This window comes from Symphalangus syndactylus, chromosome 19 (assembly GCF_028878055.3).
Source record: "Symphalangus syndactylus isolate Jambi chromosome 19, NHGRI_mSymSyn1-v2.1_pri, whole genome shotgun sequence".
NCBI lineage: Eukaryota > Metazoa > Chordata > Mammalia > Primates > Hylobatidae > Symphalangus > Symphalangus syndactylus.
In genome coordinates this window covers 29579945-29599004 of record NC_072434.2, presented here as the reverse complement: position 1 = coordinate 29599004, position 19060 = coordinate 29579945, and the positions used below count along the sequence as shown (strand labels likewise).

The 19060-nt window shown below is 34.8% G+C and overlaps 2 protein-coding genes across 4 annotated transcripts in view; one reads left to right on the top strand and one right to left on the bottom strand.

The window, feature by feature from the left end:
- The window catches only part of CDC73 (cell division cycle 73), a 131348-nt gene that overhangs the window by 46532 nt on the left and 65756 nt on the right, over window positions 1-19060 (top strand). The gene's annotated exons all lie outside the window — the stretch shown is intronic.
- Window positions 10896-18475, bottom strand: B3GALT2 (beta-1,3-galactosyltransferase 2). 2 transcript variants are annotated; one of them, XM_055235012.2, is made up of 2 exons: window positions 17881-18475; window positions 10896-13537 (listed from the first exon to the last, which is right to left on the bottom strand). In XM_055235012.2, exon 2 carries the CDS (start codon window positions 13415-13417, stop codon window positions 12149-12151), a length of 1269 nt encoding a protein of 422 aa, XP_055090987.1. In that variant the 5' UTR covers window positions 13418-13537; window positions 17881-18475; the 3' UTR covers window positions 10896-12148. The 2 variants fall into 2 exon arrangements, with proteins under 2 accessions (XP_055090987.1, XP_063469811.1); XM_063613741.1 differs by having other exon boundaries at window positions 10896-13428; window positions 17881-17932.

Below are 19060 nucleotides of genomic sequence, written 5' to 3'. Positions count from 1 at the left end.
ACGACTGGCTAATTTTTGTATTTTTGATAGAGACAGGGTTTCACCATGTTGGCCAGGCTGGTCCCAAACTGCTGACCTCAAGTGATCTGCCCGCCTCCACCTCTGAGTGCTGGGATTACAGCTGTGAGCCACTGTGCCTGGTCTCTTTTTGTTTTAATGTGATGGGTAGGTACCAGCCTCTTTTTGTTTTAATGTGATGTAGGTACCAGTAATTAAAAAAATAAAATTCAGATGTCCTTATGTGACAAAATGCTTGGCACACAAAATGCTGTGTTTTGCATTCATCCAAGAAATGTTTGTTGTGTGCCTGCTGTATGCTAGGCAGTATTGTAGGCCCTGGGGATATAGAGATAAATAGGAGGGAGAACAAACAAAATTTAGTGTTACATGCTTTTTGGAGGATTAAAGTAAGGTAAAGCAATATAATTGCATTTTTTGTGATTTGTATTGTGCCAACTGGCAGTGCTAACTAAACCTGAGAGTACCACATAAGGTTTCTGTTGTCCATATTTAACTCTGCCTTTTTTTTTTTTTTTTTTTGAGGCAAAGTCTCACTGTGTCACTCAGACTGGAATGCAGTAGTGCAATCTTGCCTCACTGCACCCTCCATTTCCCAGGTTCAAGCAGTTCTCTGGCGCAGCCTCCTGAGTAGCTGGGATTACAGGCGCCTGCCACCACAGCTGGCTTATTTTTGTATTTTTAGTAGAGACAGGGTTTCACCATGTTGGCCAGGCTGGTCTCAAACACCTGATGTCAGGTGATCCACCCGCCTCAGCCTCCCAAAGTGCTGGGATTACAGGCGTGAGCCACCGCGTCTGGCTGACCTCTGCTGTTTTAAAGGCAGTCATCGACAATAGGTAAATGAATGAGTTTGGTTGCATTACAGTAAATCTTTATAGATGCTGCAATTTGAATTTCATATAATTTTTACATTTTAAATAATATTTTTGATTATCTAGATTTTTTTTCAACCATTTAAAAATGTAAAAACCAGTCTTGGCCTGTGTGCCATACAAAAACAAGTAGTGGCCTGGATTTGGCTCACTGCTGTATTTTGCTTACTCTTGACTTAAATTTTTATCAGTGGATATGGAGGCAACTGTTTATTTCTAATTCAAGTAATTAGTACTTGTCTAATTTTATGTCTTTAGAAATTGATGTTTAGATGAATTTTAAGAAGGATGCTATTTAAACACACCCATACCTGGCATATGCATTAAGTAAAAATATGAGCTTTAACATTAAATTTGTGAGAATGATGCTGGGTATGGTGGCTCACACCTGTAATCCTAGCACTTGGGGAGGCCAAGGCAGGTGGATCACGTGAGGCCAGGAGTTCAAGACCAGCCTGGCCAACATGGTGAAATCTTGTCTCTACTAAAAATAACAAAAATTAGCTGGGCGTGGTGGCACATGCCTATGATCCCAGCTACTAAAGAGGCTGAGGTGGGAGCATCACTTGAGCCCAGGAACCAGAGGTCGCAGTGAGCCAAGATCACATCACTGCACCCTCACTGCACCCCAGCCTGGGCGACATAGCAAGACTCTATCTCAAAAATAAAATAAAATAAAAAATACACTTGTAAGAATGGAGGCAGTTGCATAATGGCTGATGCCTGTGTACTGTAGATAAAATTACTTTCCTCTTTATCTTATGAGATGCAAGAATATTAAATGAAAATTGTTAATGATGAATTTGGATTTTATAAAGCAATAAGAGGCAGTGCTGTAAGATGTATTTCCAAATGAGTTTTTGAAAATAAAATCCTGACAAATATTTTTTCTTAGTGTGATCCCTTTTGTAATTTTAATTCTTTTTTTTTTTTAACTTTTATTTTAAGTTCATGGGTACATGTGCAGGTTTGTTACATATGTAAACTTGTGTCATGGGAGTTTGTTGTACAGATTATTTCATCACCCAGGTATTAAGCCTAGTACCCATTAGTTATTTTTTCTGATCCTCTCTTTCTACTCTCCACCCTCTGACAGGCCCCAGTGTGTGTGGTTCCCCTCTATGTATCTGTGTGTTATCATCATTTAGCTCCCAGTTATAAGTGAGAACATGTGGTATTTGTTTTTTTGTTCCTGCATTAGTTTGCTAAGGGTAATGGTCTCTAGCTCCATCCGTGTCTCTGCAAAGGATATGATCTCATTCTTTTTTATCATTGCATAGTATTCCATGCTGAACATGTAACATTTTCTTTATCCAATCTATCATTGATGGGTATTTAGGTTGATTCCATGTCTTTGGTACTGTGACTAGTGCTGCAGTGAATATACGCATGAACGTGTCTTTATAATAGAATGATTTATATTCCTGTGAGTATATAACCAGTAATGAGATTGCTGGGTTAAGTGGTATTTCTGTCTTTAGGTCTTTGAGGAATCGCCACAGTTTCTTTCACAGTGGTTGAACTAATTTACACTTTCATCAACAATGTGTAAGCCTGCCTTTTTCTACACAACTTTGCCAGCATCTTATTTTTTCATAGCCATTGTGACTAGCGTGAGATGGTATCTTCATTGTGGTTTTGATTTCCGTTTCTCTAATGATTAATGATGTTGAGCTTGTTTTCGTATTATTGTTGGCCACATGTATGTCTTCTTTGGAAAAGTGATCATGCCCTTTGCCTACTTTTTAATGATTTTTTTGTTGTTGTTGTTAATTTGTTTAAGTTCCATATAGATGCTGGATATTTGACCTTTGTTGGATGCATAGTTTGCAAAAATTTTCCCGTATTTTGTTGGCTTTCTTTTTACTCTGTTGATAGTTTCTTTTGCTGTGCAGAATCTCTTTTGCTTAGATCCTATTTGTCATCTTTTGCTTTTGTTGAGTTACTTTTGATGTCTAATTATCTCATCAAGTAAGTGCTACACCCTGAACTGGAGGCAACATCTTTCCAAACCACATCTGTGAGCAGAGGGGGCACAGCTGCATTTTGTGGGAGATGCATTTCAGCATCAGGAGGCAGTTAAGTCTTCACAGGTTATCCAAGGACTATATGGATGATAACTCACAAGTGTTTACACCTCCAGAGAAAAGCCCTGTGTGATTACTGCTGTCTTCCAACTATGGAGACTGAGGCACACACTGGCAAGCAAATTGCTTTAGGAACTATTGGCAAACAGGATCAAGAAAGAACTAGCCTCTGCTGAACACTGCACGTGGTTGAGCCTGTGTCCCAGCTATCGGCATCAATCTGTCTAGGTCCCAGCTATATTCCCAGTACCTGGTGGAGTTCTTGGGACAAAGTAGATACCTCTGTTCATTTTCTATTGTCACAGTAACAAATTACCACAAGTTTGGCAGCTTAAAACACTCTCTTACAGTTCTGTAAATCCAAGGTTCAGATATATCGTGGCTTAGGGAGAGGCCTCCACTTAGAGTCTCACAGATTGAAGTCAAGGTGTCAGCAGCAGTGTGTCCCTTTTGGGAAACTTAGGGGAAGGACCCACTTCCAAGTTCATTCAGGTTGTTGATTGAATTCATTTCCTTGTGATTTTAAGACTGAGGTCCTTGTTTGTTTGCTGGATGTAAACTGAGGGCTAATTCAACCTTCAGGAGGCCACTTGGTTCCTGGCCTCCTTCATCTTGAAAGTCAGCGGTGGTGGATACAGTCCCTCTCATGTTTTGACTCTCCCTTGTTCTTCTTCTTTTCTGCTGTGTTTCTCTCTGACTCTTCTCCCTTCCTCTTAAGGGTCCATGTGATTATACTGGGCCAATCAGGAAAATCTCCCTATTTTAAAGTTATCTGCAAAGTAACTTTGCCATGTAATGTTAAAATATTCACAGGTTCTGGGGGCTAGGGCGAATGGAAATCTTTGGAGAACCATTGTTGTGCATACCACCACACTCAATATTTTTTAATAAATGAAAAAAAGATGTATTTATTAGTGTTGGAAGAATAAAAATGTTATGAATTTTTGGTTGCTTAATGTTAAACAGAGTTGATTTTTGTTTGTTTTGTTTGAGACAGAGTCTTTCTGTGTCACCCAGGCTGGAGTGCAGTGGCATCTTGGCTCACTGCAACCTCTGTCTCCTGGATTCAAGTGATTTTCCTGCTTCAGCCTACCCAGTAGCTGGGACTACAGGTGTGTGCCACCACACCTGGCTAATATTTGTATTTTTAGTTTGGGTGGGGTTTCACCGTGTTGGCTAGGCTGGTCTCAAATGCCTGACCTCAAGTGATTCCCCCACCTCGGCCTCCCAAAGTGTTGGGATTACAGGCGTGAGCCACTGCACCTGGCTGATTTTTGGTACCTTTTTTTTTTTTTAAGAAAATTACTTAAATTGAGTAATATTTATGCTAAGATATCCAACTGATTTATAACAGCATATGATAAAGTTATGAGTTTTTTTTTTTTTGTATTGTCAGCCAAGCTGAGGAAAGACTTGCAGTGGAAAGACAAGTAGTTGATTGGTGAGAGATTGCTGAGTTTGATGACAGATTAGGAGAGCAGGACCGTATAAATAGGTTAGGGAAGAAGAGAGGATTAGTGAGCCAACCTTCCTGCAGGTGATAGAGCCTTTTATGTGTTCCTAGCTTACATATGCTAAGATCCGAGAGATGGATAGTTCATCCCAGTTAACATAAATGAAGAGTTTATGTTATGTTGAAAAATAGATATAAACAAAAAATTTATATCTAAAATTTTCAGTTCTTGTCATTTTTTTGACAACCTGGGAACCATCTTGTATGGCTCACTTGTCTAAGTCAAGCATTCTGTCACTCTTCCATTCAGACGTTTTGCTTTCTATCAGTTGTGAAGACTACAGTTACCTGGCACTGCATCCTTTTTCCCTCTTCCTTTTGCCATCCTGTGTTCTGAATTGTCAGGTCCACCTAAACAGAAGGCCTAAACTTGATTGTTACTTGGTAACTTAAGACTATAAGATTATTGTTCCTAAACCATTGCTATTTCTAATACCAAGATGTACCAGTTTAATCAAAGACTTAATTTTCTAGGCCCAGACAGCTGACATAATGGATGTAGGTTTATTTTTTCTTTGAAATGAGTGCATGAGTGCCTTAAGATAGAGTACATAGTCAAAAAATATGAATACTATGGCAAGTTTTAGGGATTCTTGCAGTCTTCCTGAGCACAGTGGTGGAGAAAAGAGGAAAATCCCTGGTTACATTGCACACATCAAGATAGGCAACCTGGCCTAGGGCAACATAAGCCTAGAGAAAGGAGTCTTGTTCTCTGGTTTGCTCTCTGCAGGTTGTGCCTTTTTGTGATCTTTTTCCTTTAGAGAGTCTCCTTATTGTGAAGCAGCTGTTAAAAGTATGCCTTATTCTATTTCTTTTTCTTGGTTTTCTTAATTACTTAATTATAAAACATTTCTAACATAAATATAATGAGAGAAAATAGCACACGATCTTCCATCTTCCCATCACACAGATGCTATAAGTACCTCTTTTAAAGGCGCTCCTTATCTGTTCCACCTCTTCCTTTTTTGTCTAAAGTATTTAAATGCAAAATCGAGACACTGTCATTTTGTTCCTACATACTTTGCCTCTCTTAAACATATGGACATCTTTTACATAGCCACAGTGCCATCGTATGCAACAAAATAAATAATATTGATGTAATCTAACACACAGTTCATTTTACAGTTTCTTTGATTTCCTGAAAATTGTCTTTTTTGTAATTCATTTGTTGGAAATAGGACCCAAACAAGCACTGTAAGTTGCGTTTAGTTGTTAGGAATCTCAAGTATCTTTTACCGTAGTTTATAATTTTTTTGTGCCGTTGGTGCATTTGGCACACTGGGGATCCTATGAATCCTCTTTCTGAATACTATTTTTAAGGCTTAAAAGAAAATACATAAGATAAAACCAATTGTATTTAAAGTAAAATCATCAAGATATTTTTAATAAACACATTTATGACATGATTTGTGCTTCTTTACTAATGCATTATGTAACATGATCTGGTGGCAAATTTGATAAATACCAGATTTTAGAAGTCTAATGAGCATGTGTAATTTTGGGATATCTTTATTCTAATATGTTATGAAAAAACCTGATTTTTGTTGGTGGCAAAGTTGTAACCATTTGTAATAATACTGTGGTTTATCTGCATTCCTGAAGAAAGTCTTAATTTCATTTAGAGATTAATGAAAATAAAATTGTAAATTTTTTTCCCATTACCTTTCTTCTGAATTCTATCCACAATTCCATGCTCTAAAGGGACAGTACATATTAAGAAAGGTCTTGGCTACAAGTCTTCTCAGTGGCTTTTTCTACATTTTTCAACAACTTGGCAAGTTCTTTACCTCTTAACCTTTGTCCTTCCAGTTATTTGTCTGGAACATTCTTCCTCTTGCTCTTAATAAGACTGATTCCTTCTCATAATTCAGATCTCACTTCATCAGCCACTTTTTCAGGACCCTTTTTCTTCTAGTTATCTTGTTCATTTGTTTTCTTTGATTATCTTTCCTTAAATATATGAATTCGAAGGTAGAAACTATGTCTTTCTTGTCTTCCACTATATCTCCAGTGCTGAGAACAGAGTATTTTGCATGTAAGTGTTGCTTGAAAAGTATTTTCAAATGAATCTGAAGCCTATGTTATACATTATATTTTTAGTTATTTTCCGTACTTTCATATGGGTGTAGAGTGGTAATTGTAATTCATTATTATTGTTAATGATGCTTTGTAATATATAGGCCCTTAGTGCCACTTGACAATCCTTTTATACATTGCTTGATGATTCTTTATTACATTGTTTGTGGCGAATCAGGTTCTTTATACAGTGTTTTCTTTCTCAGTAAATGGCACTGTCAGTGTTCAGGCCAGTGTTTTAGGCATCATCCTTGCCACTTACTCCCCTCTCATCTCTAGTATCCAGCCATCATGAAGGCCTGTAGACCTTACTTGCTGACATCTCTGGAATCCCTTCTCTCCATGTCATTACTACCCTTTCTCACTATAGAGAAAACTTGATTTGATACTGTAAAACATTTTCCTTTAAATGAAATGAAAATGCTTTAAACGAAAAGGGTGAGACTGTTTCGTTGAGTCAAGTTGTAATTCACTATTCCTTATCCAGGAATTTTTTGTTTTTTCTTTTAAATAAGTCTCGAGGGAGAGAGAGAATAATTTACAGTGAGATAGAAGGTATGAATGAGATCAAAAGATTGGCTAGAGGGATTAGCTTTAGCAAGGAAGAGACTCATTTATGGGCCTTTTAGCTGGCCAAGGGTTTTAGGGATTTTGGTATATAGTACATTGAGAAGCCATCGAAGCAGTGGTATGGCATGCCTAGCTTTGTGTTTTGAAAGTAACATTATGGCTATAATATTGGCAACAGATTATGTGGATATGAGGAAACTGGCTATAAAGGTATTGCAGTAGTTAAAAAATGAGTGATGCTGTTTTAAATAGGGGCAAGATGAAGTAGATGGATTCCAGTAGGGATCCAAGTAAGTCTTTGGGTTAAATGGATATGGGCAATAGCAAGAGAAAGAAGTGGCAAAGGTGATCCCTGGTACTCCTGTGTGCCAGTTGACTACGGTTAGCCATGCACTGAGATAGGGAATGCTGAAAAAGTACTAAATTTGGGATAATAGAAGATAACTTAGGTTTTAGTTTATATTAAGTGTACATGACTTACAGACATACAGATAGAGTTGGCACTCCATATCTGTGGGTTCCACACCCGTAGATTTAACCAACTGCCGATCCAAAGTACTAAAAACAAAAAACAAACAAAAAAAACAAACCCAGAACGCCTGTGCTGAACATGTACAGACTTTTGTGTGTGTTATTTTTTTCTTAAACAATACAGCATAACTATTTACATAGCATTTAGATTGTATTAGGTATCATAAGTAATCTAGTGATTACTTAAAGTATGCAGGAGGATGTGCATATTTTATATGCAAACAGTATGCCATTTTATATAAGGGACTTGAGCATCTGTGGATTTTGGTGTCTGTGGAGAGTGCTGGAGCCAATTCCCCACAGATACTGAGGTATAATTGTACTCTAAATTAGAGGTTTTGCTTATGACCTTTGATTAAAACTTTACTTTTGTAAAAATCAAGTTTACTTGTCTTTTTTTTGCTCAGTTATTAGCTTTCTCTCTGAAGTATATAGGAGTCATTCTCTTCCCTCTCTTGCATGAATCTGTTAGGAAGAAGATTGTAGTTATTTTTTTTTTTTCATTAACCTTGTCAGAAGACAAACAGATCCCTGATAAGGGAATACAATTTTAAACACATTTTTAAAACAAATTTTAAATGTTAAGCAAATGTGAAACAGTGGGCTAGTTTTCTTTGTTCATTAATTTCTAGGCTCAGACAACATTTTGCATTGTATCAGGCCCAGGCAGTCAGTTTTGTGGTTACTTTTGGGGCTGTGTTGCCCTTCCCTCATGGTGGTGTGACCCTAGGAACATAGGCCCCTAAACCTGTTTCCCTGATCTTTTCCCAGTGATAAGGCATTTATTGCAACATAGCATCAACTCCATTATGTTGTATACACAAGAACTGTTTTGCTTTTTTGAGGCTTGGTCGTGGATACTGATTATGAACAGACAAAAAATCTTCAGCATGTCCTCTTTAGGAGAAGTTGTTCTTGGATCCATGTGCCAAGGATTTGTTCAGGTGGCATAGCAGACAGAGGACATTGTCTTACAGAGCATTAAAGAATCATCATAGGAGCAGCAAACAATTTTATTACTGTAAAATTTGGTGGTAGTGGGTTTTCTATCCCATTTTAATATTTAATAGACATCATCTGCCTTCTGGGAGTAATGTCTAAATGATACATTGAAATTCTTGGAGATGCCTTAGAAATGTCTGTCAACAGGAATTTTTTTTCTACTTTTTAAGGCTATGTTAATCTCATAATGAAATTTCCTAGTTAAACAGTAAAAAATGGAAAATTTATCTAAATAGTCTGGATGAACTGGTTTTACCTTCTCATGACAAAATGGTAGGTGACCAAACAGGAGGATGGGTAAATGCAGTTCTACTTTTATCTACTAAAAATTAGCAATTGTGCTTTTAAAAAGAAGCAAATTTTATAGTTTCTAAGTGCCACCTGCCTGCTGTTTACAGTTGTGCCTCAGGGCCCAAAGAAGGAAGAGATAAGCAGTAATGTGTATGTTTTACAATGGTTCTTGTCACCGTTAAACAACAACTGAAAAGAAGGGAAAATAATTGGGGGATCAGATATACTCTCTTTTTTCTTGTCTTTATTGCTCCTAATATCAGGTGCCCCTCCAGTGTGTGAAAATGGTATGAAGCCTGGAGGCCTGGCAAAGGATGAAGAACAGAGAATGGGAATATAAAGGGACAGACCATTTTTGCTCAGCTCTAGACTTTTTTTTTTTAATCAGCTGTCATATGTGAAATAATATCAGAACAGTGTAATGATTAAGAACATGATCCTTGAAATGGAAATCTGCTGCTTTACTAGCTGTGTGATCTTAGGTATTTAACCTCTTACACGAGTCCTTCCTGTCTCTTAGTGTTGTTCCTAAGGGTTGTATGAGATCATGTATGTAAAGTGCTTTAACACAGTACCAAGCATACTGCTTGTACAATCAGTGAATAGTTTCTACTGCTGTTATTGGTATTATTTTTGTAGAATTTGCTGGAAATAGCATATTAATAAAATTACAGTTGAGATTATATGTGATTATGCTGTATACAAAGAGGCGTGAGGAGAAATCTCAATTATTTGGTTGAATTAGAATTTCAGCACTTATATACTTGATCAAAATAAACAAGTATTCTAAGTATTGAAAGTTTTGGTGTTTTCATCTTCTGAAGTACCTATTAACACTTTGAACATAAAGATTAGTTATTTCTGTACCCTTTGACCAAAAGCAAAGCTGTCATTTAAAATTCTATTTTTATGTATATAAAAATCACATAGTATCGGGATGAAGAAGACACAGTTAACAAGTGGTGAGATGCTTATATACATTATCAACTTATTTTACTTAAGAAAACGACTTGAATATTGTTGCGGAAAAGTCAGAAGTAACTTAGTAGAATATTTATTTTAAAGTAAGGATTTTCAACAGTACAAAGTCACTTTACTATTTGGTCCAATCCCCTTTGAGGACTCACAGTGTTTGATATTGATTACTATCGTTTTTCAAGATAGTGTTAGGAATATAGAAATTTACATAGATTTTATAAATTTTGTAGATTTTAAATTGAAACTTGAGATAGGAAGAATTTAGGTGTCTGTTACCTGTTTTTCATGAGTCATTTTTTAAAAAACTTTTTCCAGATGGAAATTACTATCTTTTAAAGATCTTGCACTGTAGTCATAATTTGGACAAATAGAACTTGAGTTGTCTTTCTATGTACACACCTGTGTATGCACACACACACACTTTTTTTTAAACTTTTGAAGCATAAATCAGAAAGCATTATTCTACACTGAGGGAAGGATTCCTTTTGTCTTCTGTCAAACATACTGATCTGATTTGGTATTATCCCCTTATGTGTAACTTTTATTAAGTAATTCTGGTATTTCTGTAGTCATATAGAATAAATTAAGTGAAAAACAGACTTGATCCAAGAGCTGGGGTGTGTTACATAGATCAGCTTTCAGAATCACTTGATTTAGAGTAGAACACTTAGGCTACTGATTTGAAATGGAGATGAGTACTTAAACAGTTTTAGTGTTTTCAAGTTTCACAAACGTTACAATTCTCTTCTGGTGATTTATCCCTTAATAATAGAATAAGAGGTAAAAATGATTGTTATTAGATTTAAGAAACATTCTGACTAAATTAAGATTGACAAATTTACATACTTGTATGGAATAAAAACACTATTTTAATAGGTTGGTATTTGTTGATTTTAAAATTCATGATGGAGTCAAACAAAATTACTGTGAAAATACTTGTATCATAACACTCAGTAAAGTTTTTTGTTTTCCTTTATTTTAAAAAACTTGATAAAAGTGCATTGTATACATTGTTCATCCTAGAATTGTGTTTGTCAAACATTTGTAGTTTTCCCCATCCCTCCCCAAAAGATTTTTAATTGGTGATTCAGAATATTTGTCATCTACCAAATTAAAAACTGCAGGTTTGTAAACTTGGCACTCCAAGAAAGAAATAGGTGCCATAAAATGATTAAGTATTGGCATGTGTACACCCTTTGTCAGGAAATAAACTTCCCATATGTTGCATTTTGGCAGACATGCATCTTAAAAATGTATTGAATGAAACTGCACCTGCACTCTTTATCTTTTTCAACAGTACATCCTATTTGTGCCTTTAAGTGATTACTTTTGCTTCGATTATCTTTACAGATATATTCGAAGTTAGATATACATGAAATTAAATGGTGGTGCTGTTTAAGAATGCAGTAATTGGTCTAATCAAATAACTCATTGAAATAGGAGTTTGGTTCTTAACACCAATGAGGAAACAAAACTTGTCTATTTTGAAACATTTAATAACTATAAAAATTTGAGCCTGAGACACATTAGTTTTTCACATTTTACCACGTCATGTCAAAATAATTTTCCCCCATATATTAATAAAAGAAAGTATTAATAAAAGAAATTTAAAAGAATATCTCAGTTATTTTTAAAAAGTAAATACTTTCGTGAGAACTGCATTGATGAAACATCTGAACTTTATAATGTGTTTGTGGAATAACTCAACTAAATCTTATTGCATTTAGAACCCTAAAATAGTCAGGTCAAAAAATTTATCCTTTGCACAATTACAAAGTTTCCTTAAAATTGATAGTGATGTTTTATTTACATTTAATTATATATTAAAATGAAAAGCTTAATCTAAAATGAAGGATCTTTTGACTGTCATTTCTTGAATTAAAATTTATGTGGAAAACGTATGCAGATACATTTTATTGGCCCCTAACAGAAGACTTGAACCATTGATTTATGCATGCTTGTTATTGCATGTTAATACACAGAATCTCCTTATACAGTTTTTTAAATAGATTCTTCTGGGAAACCTTTTTTGTTATATAATGTTATAGTTTTAAGAATTAACTTCTTCAGAAATTAAAAAAATACTTCTTGAATTTCTTTATGTGATGAGTTTTAACTAAAACTTGTCCTACAGATGTAATCAGTTCTAACTATACATGCTTTTAGCAATATTTACAAATTGCACATTTGAAAAAAAGTTGTCTTTTCTAATGTAGTTTACGGTGGCGATACCTGCCTGCCTTTTCTTTTGCTGCGTTGGCACAGGCATTGTGCTTATTTTGTTGTAAATGGTTCCAGTATTTTATCAGTTCACTAGGCTGGAACTGATGAGAGGTAATTAGGTGGCTGTATTTACAGCTTGAATAAGAGACTCGCCAGTGATTGAACACAAACTCATTGGGAGGGGGTACAGGATCAATTCTCAACTTGGCAAGACAGATCCCTACATATACATCTTCCAAGTGCAAACGGCGGATACCTAAAGAAACTTTAAAAATCTTTTCTGCCAGATCTCCAGAAAAAACATAACCAGTTCCAGAACAGAAGACAGGATAACGCTCACTTGGGTAGAGGTCTGGTGGCATGTACCACTTGCTATCTTTGTTTCGATTGGGTGCATATCCTCGCATTAGGTAACCAGTGAAATAGTTATGTCTAGGAGGCAGATCTGGCTTCAGTAACTTATTGATTAAATATTCAGTGTTGACAAACATGTCACTGTCAGTTTTCATAACATATGGAATATGTGGACAGTATGTTGCAACCCATTTCATGCCCATTAGTGTTTTGATGGTCAAATTATAGTATGTATCTAAGTATTCCTGTTGAATTATATCATGATATTGTCTGCTTTCCTCCAGTATTGCACGTTGAAGGTAGCCATTTAGCTTAATACTTAAGCCCAACAAAAATATTCTTGTGATTTGAATACCAGGTGCAAGACTTTCATTGCCCCAAGTTTGCCGAATAGCTCTTCTAGCTTCTATTTGTCCAGGCTCTGCAGCTATTAGTAGTATTAAAAAAGGACTTTTCTCTTGGCATTTTTCAGGCTCATTAATAATATATTTGAAATGGTAAGAATTTGGATGTCCAGTACCTTTTTCATTGTAAATACTTCCATTGGCACTAAGTGTATTCTCCAGGCCTGTAACTCCTTGTGGTGACAGGTCTGTGTTATTAGAGTTAGTTGCTGTATGAGGCCTCAGGGTTTGAGGGACTGTTTCTTTCCAAATGTTCCGAAGGGAGCTGTGGTTTGTCTCACTTTTTGTTGACCGAAATCCTCGGAAAGTGTATGTCACAGGGTTTTCTTTGAATCCAGCTCTGCCTGGCAGCCAGTCGTGATGATTGAAAAACAAAAACATAGCAAAAAGAAACACTAGAGAAAGTATTCCAATAAGATGAGTGCGGAAGAGAGACCTCTTGGCATTCCAGGTCATCTTTGCAAAGCAGCAGTGTCTTCTCCTCCACTGAAGCATGTTGTAAATACCTGGTAGTGGTATATGAGAGATTGGTGACCAAAAATGTTTTCTTCTCCTTAATACTATTCTTTGGCAATCATTTTCTAATTCAGTCACATTGTCTCTCTTGTAGTCATTCTATAAAAATGAAGCACACACAAAAAAACAAACAAACAAAAATGAAGCACAAAAGTTTACAGAACTGCCTGAAAGGGACTTTGGATACTAATATGATCAGGGCAAATAGGAATGTCTTAAGCTGTGAAAATATAACCCAGGAACGAAGCTTATAATTTATTTCCCCTTGGCAACATAACATCACTGAGAGCAAGATTAATTTATTTAAAAATATACCTTTGTAGCACAGTGAACATTTTAAAGAGATGAGGTGATGGATTCATTTCATTGTCTTGGTACACTGGTCATTTGTACTTTGACCCAAGTTAAAGATTTAAAAGTTGCATGTATTCGAGAAAAATGTTACTAGATTTCTGAGAAAGGTTGTGTAAAAAGGCCTTAAGAGCAGATGGAAAATTTATTGGCATTAATTAAAATTGATTTGACATACTATTGGTGGTATGGTGCACAGTCAGAGGCCTTTTTTGTAAAATGGTCATGTATCAGTTGTGGGACAGACGGTGTGCAAGGTTGATTATGGCAGAGTTCTGTTAGTCACAGTACACTGCTTGGCATGTTTCCATTGGCCCCTACTGTGTTGAGAAAGTCAGTGAGAAGATGCACCTGCCAAAATTAATTTTCAGGGTCTAGTAACTTCAGTGTAGGATTTTTAGACAGTAATAAATGATTAACACTTTCAAAAATTTCAACTTTTCATTGTAAATATGAAGTATTCATGATATAATTGTTCTTAGACTTAAGATTAATTTTAAAATATAGCATGTGATTATCTTTGATTGTCTATGGCTTTGGCAGAACACTGTTACATATCTTGGTTGAGTCTCCATGTTAGAATTAAAAGAGCTACTTTGAAACCAACTGTTTAAAATTCTGAATTTCACACAATATATTTTTAAGTATCCTTGAGTTGTGCTTTATTCTAAATTTACATGCAGAGAATTTGTTAAACTTTTAGAACTTGTCATTAGCACAGTTAGAGCCCTATATTTTAAAAAGGTTATGAGATGGCAACATGTGAGGTAATGATGCCATATATTAAGAACTGGTTATGTTATCTTGCAACAAGGTTTTCAGTACATAGCACAGATTTGTTCACATTTGTTCTTAGTGTTTTTGTTGTTGTTTTTAGTTTTTGGGGACCAGTATGTCGAGGGAGTAGAGGTGGGCAAAGAGCTGTAGTTTGAATTCCATTAAAACAGGAAAAAACTTTTTGGCAAGAAGGAGTGATGAATATGTAATTTTAATTTTTCCAACTTTTTATTATGAAAATTACTTCCTTAAGCAAAAGAAATCAATTAAAAAGTTTTAATATAGGAGCATTTATTTGAAATTACAGTGTATGCATAAATACATGTATGTATTTAGCCTGTGATATTGAGAGAATCATGGTTAATATTAAATTTGTTTAACCTTGGCATAAATTTAATTACTTCTAGGAAATAGAATTTACATGGAAATCTTCATATAATTGAATAGTTATAAAGCAAAATTCACATACATAACGTTAAGTACTTTGAAAATATTGATTGAAAGTGTTAGACGTAAATGAATGAAAGTACTATTATAGTAGCAGCCACTAGGAGGAGCAAGTAGGTGGGAATTTGAACAAATATCTAAGGTCCAACCGTGTAGGCACCAGCGTTTGAAATTTCTAGTTTCTGAGATTACAGAGTACTTTTAGAAGTTATAATATTTCTAAAATGTAAAAAAATTAAGCATTTTGAAAGATGTAAACGATTTTTTTAAGTTTGGAATTTTAAAACCAAATCATCTAGTATGCTATTTGTTAGAATTTATTTACATGAATTTAAACTCAGCATTACTGTAATGAAAACCAAGGCTATTCACTGTACCAACAAAACATAGTTCTGCTGTAAACTAAGCTGAAAATAATACAGCTGAGCATTCCGATTTAGAAACTCAGTGTTTTCCTTCTTGTGCTTGTAAATAGCTGGCCATTCTTTTAGACCAGGGAACTATTTTTAAGCTTTTATTTCCAAATGACATATTTGGTAAATAATAGTGACTCTCCGCTCCACTTCATAAAGATACCAGTAGATATAAGGGTAATGTATGTAAATTTAAAAGAAATGAAAGTTGCTTTTAAAATTTATTTGATAATCTGTTCTAAGTGTTACAAAGATAAATTAAGTGTATCTGTTTTCTGCTGATATAATAACACTTGGAATCTGGTTGAAGTCCAATCATACAGATTTTTTTTAAAGTGTAAATTTGATGGTGTAAGAAGGTCATATGTTTGGATGTTTGAGTTAAAGGACTGAGTAAATGAATGATGGAAAATAATCATAATTTATGTTGCTTTTATAAGAACAATATACCTGAAGATGTCTCCAAAGTATTTTAGTATTACAGAAAACAGCAAATTATTGCATATTGTAATGTAGCATAAATACATAGTTTTGGTCCTAATATGATTTTGTAACAGCGTGTGATAGAGATGCATCTTAATTTAGACTTCATGGTATTTGTATGTTTTAGATATTAAGCTGTTGAGATATTAAATCCATATATAACTATAAATCTCCCATTGATAAATGAAGTGTATGTGTCTAGCCTTTAAAAAATTCCTTATTAAAAGTTTCTCAGATCTTATAAATTTTTTTGTTAAAAAGAATACAAAATTAAAATAACCATGCCTCCTTTTTACTAAATGATAAAATTATTCTCCAGTTATTGCCTGTTGTATTTTAATTCTTAAAAAGAGAGAGCAAAACAAGAAAGTTCAATAGTATGCAAAATAGTTCTGCATTTTTACATTTTTAGAAGAGAGATAGCTTTGGTTTATCTCTTTTTTGATATCTTTACATTGATGTGTATTTATAACTTGTGGATGAAGTTCATGGGGAGAATGTTACTGTAAAATGCTGTTCAGTACACACTCAGTTTTTATCATTTGGCTTTTAAAAGTGTTGATATCTTTAGTCTATTGGTGATGGTTTAATAGAAAAACTTACACTTTCATTTTGAGATGTATGGTTTATAAAACTGCTTAATTGGTGACTTCAATATTGAGAGATAAGATACCAAGAGGGACTTGAAATTTTTATAACCATATTTTTTAGTACTATTTATTATTAGTCTTAGAATAAATATTCATGGTTGAGAGTGATGTTGAGGTGTAATAGAGTCTGGTAAACTTGTTTAATCTTCATTTTGGAATGCAGTACTTACATATTTTTTAAAAATGTTTTCCTTTTGTGATTATTAGATAATTACTGAGTTATGGTGTGAAATTGAGGAAAAATCAGAATCTTTGATAGATTTGTAAAATTTTAGAAATATCTTTAAGTTCTTGAGCCCTGAGCTGCTATTCTATGGTTGTTGCTAAAATAGTTTATTTATCTGTGCCCTGCACACACATATAGTGGCGGTAGTTCATTACTGCATATTAATATAGCCTGGAAGCATAGTAGCTACATTTATATTTAATTTTTTGACCTTGTATTGCCATTTGTGGGTATTTTTGTATCAAAGTATTTCCATATTATGTTTTTGAATTTCACTTCTAAAATGATAATCAGAGACACCGTTAAATTTGATCATTTGGAATCAGTCTTTTACATAAAATATAAGCTATTTAAAATAGTTAATTTTTAAAGCCACTATTGATGTCCCTTTGTTTAAAGTTCTATTCATGGGCACTATAATAACACGAGGCTCTATTGTGGGGTTATGCATAAACTCACACTACCTTATGTGATCTTATGTTAATGCTTTCCTTTTAGTATCTTCTTGTAGCATGGTAATACTTAAAATTTGTTGATACTGTCTTTGGTTGTGTTCATTATCTTCATTTAGGGAGATGTTGGAGGGAAGATTTTGTTACTAAAAGCTGTTACATATTAAGGTTTTGTTTTAAAAGGACTTTGAAAAAAAAACTCTTAAGGTTTTCCTTGCTATTTAATGAAATTTCACTGCATTGTCTCTTTTGATAGCCATTTTTAAGAGAGCATTTAATTTACTAGATAAGGATTCAGTATGACCTAATTTGATAGAATATTGCTGTGTTTTTTGTAAAGGGCTACAGATTTTTTTTTTAAGTTTAATTTCTTAAGGAATCCTTTAAACACATCTTCTTCTTATTTGCCTTTTCCCTCTGATGTCTATAACCCAGAATTACTCCAAGCTACATATTTAGCTGCATAAAGCAGTGACAGCTTGTCTTCTAAACAATGACAAATTTTAAAATCAGATATTAAGAAACCTTTTCATAGTTTCAAGGGCAGTGAACTGTATGAACTTGCTTATTAGGTATTAGTGCCTCCAGGGCTATAAAAAGGTAACACATTTAAATGACTATCATATACAAGATATTGACATACCTTCCTTGGTCAGGCCATTTGTGTGAAGAGGATTATGCCCACTGAAAATACTTTTGGCACGCCATCACTTCAGCAAAGAAGATGCTATCGAACATGCGCACATCCCCCAACAGTCTGCCTCCTGCGATTGCTTTTCACAGCATCCAAAGTGTCCATCTGTCTGCTTGTCTTCAAGTTACCCTCCTTGTTCATATGGGTCCTAGTCTTCTGAAATTTTCCCTTTCTTTCATTTTCTCTCTTTCGTTAAACAAAAGAGCTGTAGTTGCCCGTTCTGCTTGTAGCACTGTTGACTCTTCCCGACAGTTGATGCATTGAAGCTTTTTACATCTGCTATTTTCCTGGCTGGACAATGCAGTGCTGTGTTCTCGTCTCAGTATCCATATTTCTACTAATAACACTGAGCTGCAATGTAAAGCAGCCAGAGCTAAAATGTAGTGCTTCAGTTGTATTGGAAAAGAATAGGATTTACCTCTCTTCTTTCGTTGTTGCCTGGCAGCTGCAGGAAGGATTTCGAGCAGTTTTAATGGGGTTTTAGTCTATAATATGAAATCCACGGTTCCTCAGCTGCTGCACAGGCAGGCAGCAGTTTAAATGTGGGCTTGACAGATGCTCTCTCTGACAGAGCAGAATTTAACGTCACTGCTTGGCTGAATCCCACGTGATTGTTTGCATTCATTTTGACTAAAAACCTAAGGTAGGGAGAAGCTTAGAGATTTTGCTTTTATGTGATAAATTATATATGTTGAATGCAAGTGTAGTGATGAGTGAATAATTTGAAAATGTGATGATTATGAAATGAATGGTTATGATTTTATTTTTTCCAGCTTACTTCCTTTTTTAAACTTTATTCTTAAGTACAGGCTAAGTGTTTTCTGTGTTAGATGTTGGTTTTCATGTTTCTTACATGCTTTTACAGGGTGTAAGCAGTATAAGCTTTTGTGTGTAAGTTGGTGTAATTTAACCCCTTCAGTGCATTCTCTTCTTGAAGTTTTTTTTTCTCTGCTTTCAAATTGCTCTTGATTTTACTAATATGTAGTTAAGACCTATGGGTTCTGTTGAAACCATATATCTTTGTAACTTAGATCTCCTCCCCCCCGACCCCCCCGTTTTCTGGGGTTTGTATAAATAAGCTGTCATGGATTACTTTACTAATGCATGATGTGATACAGCCTATTTCTTT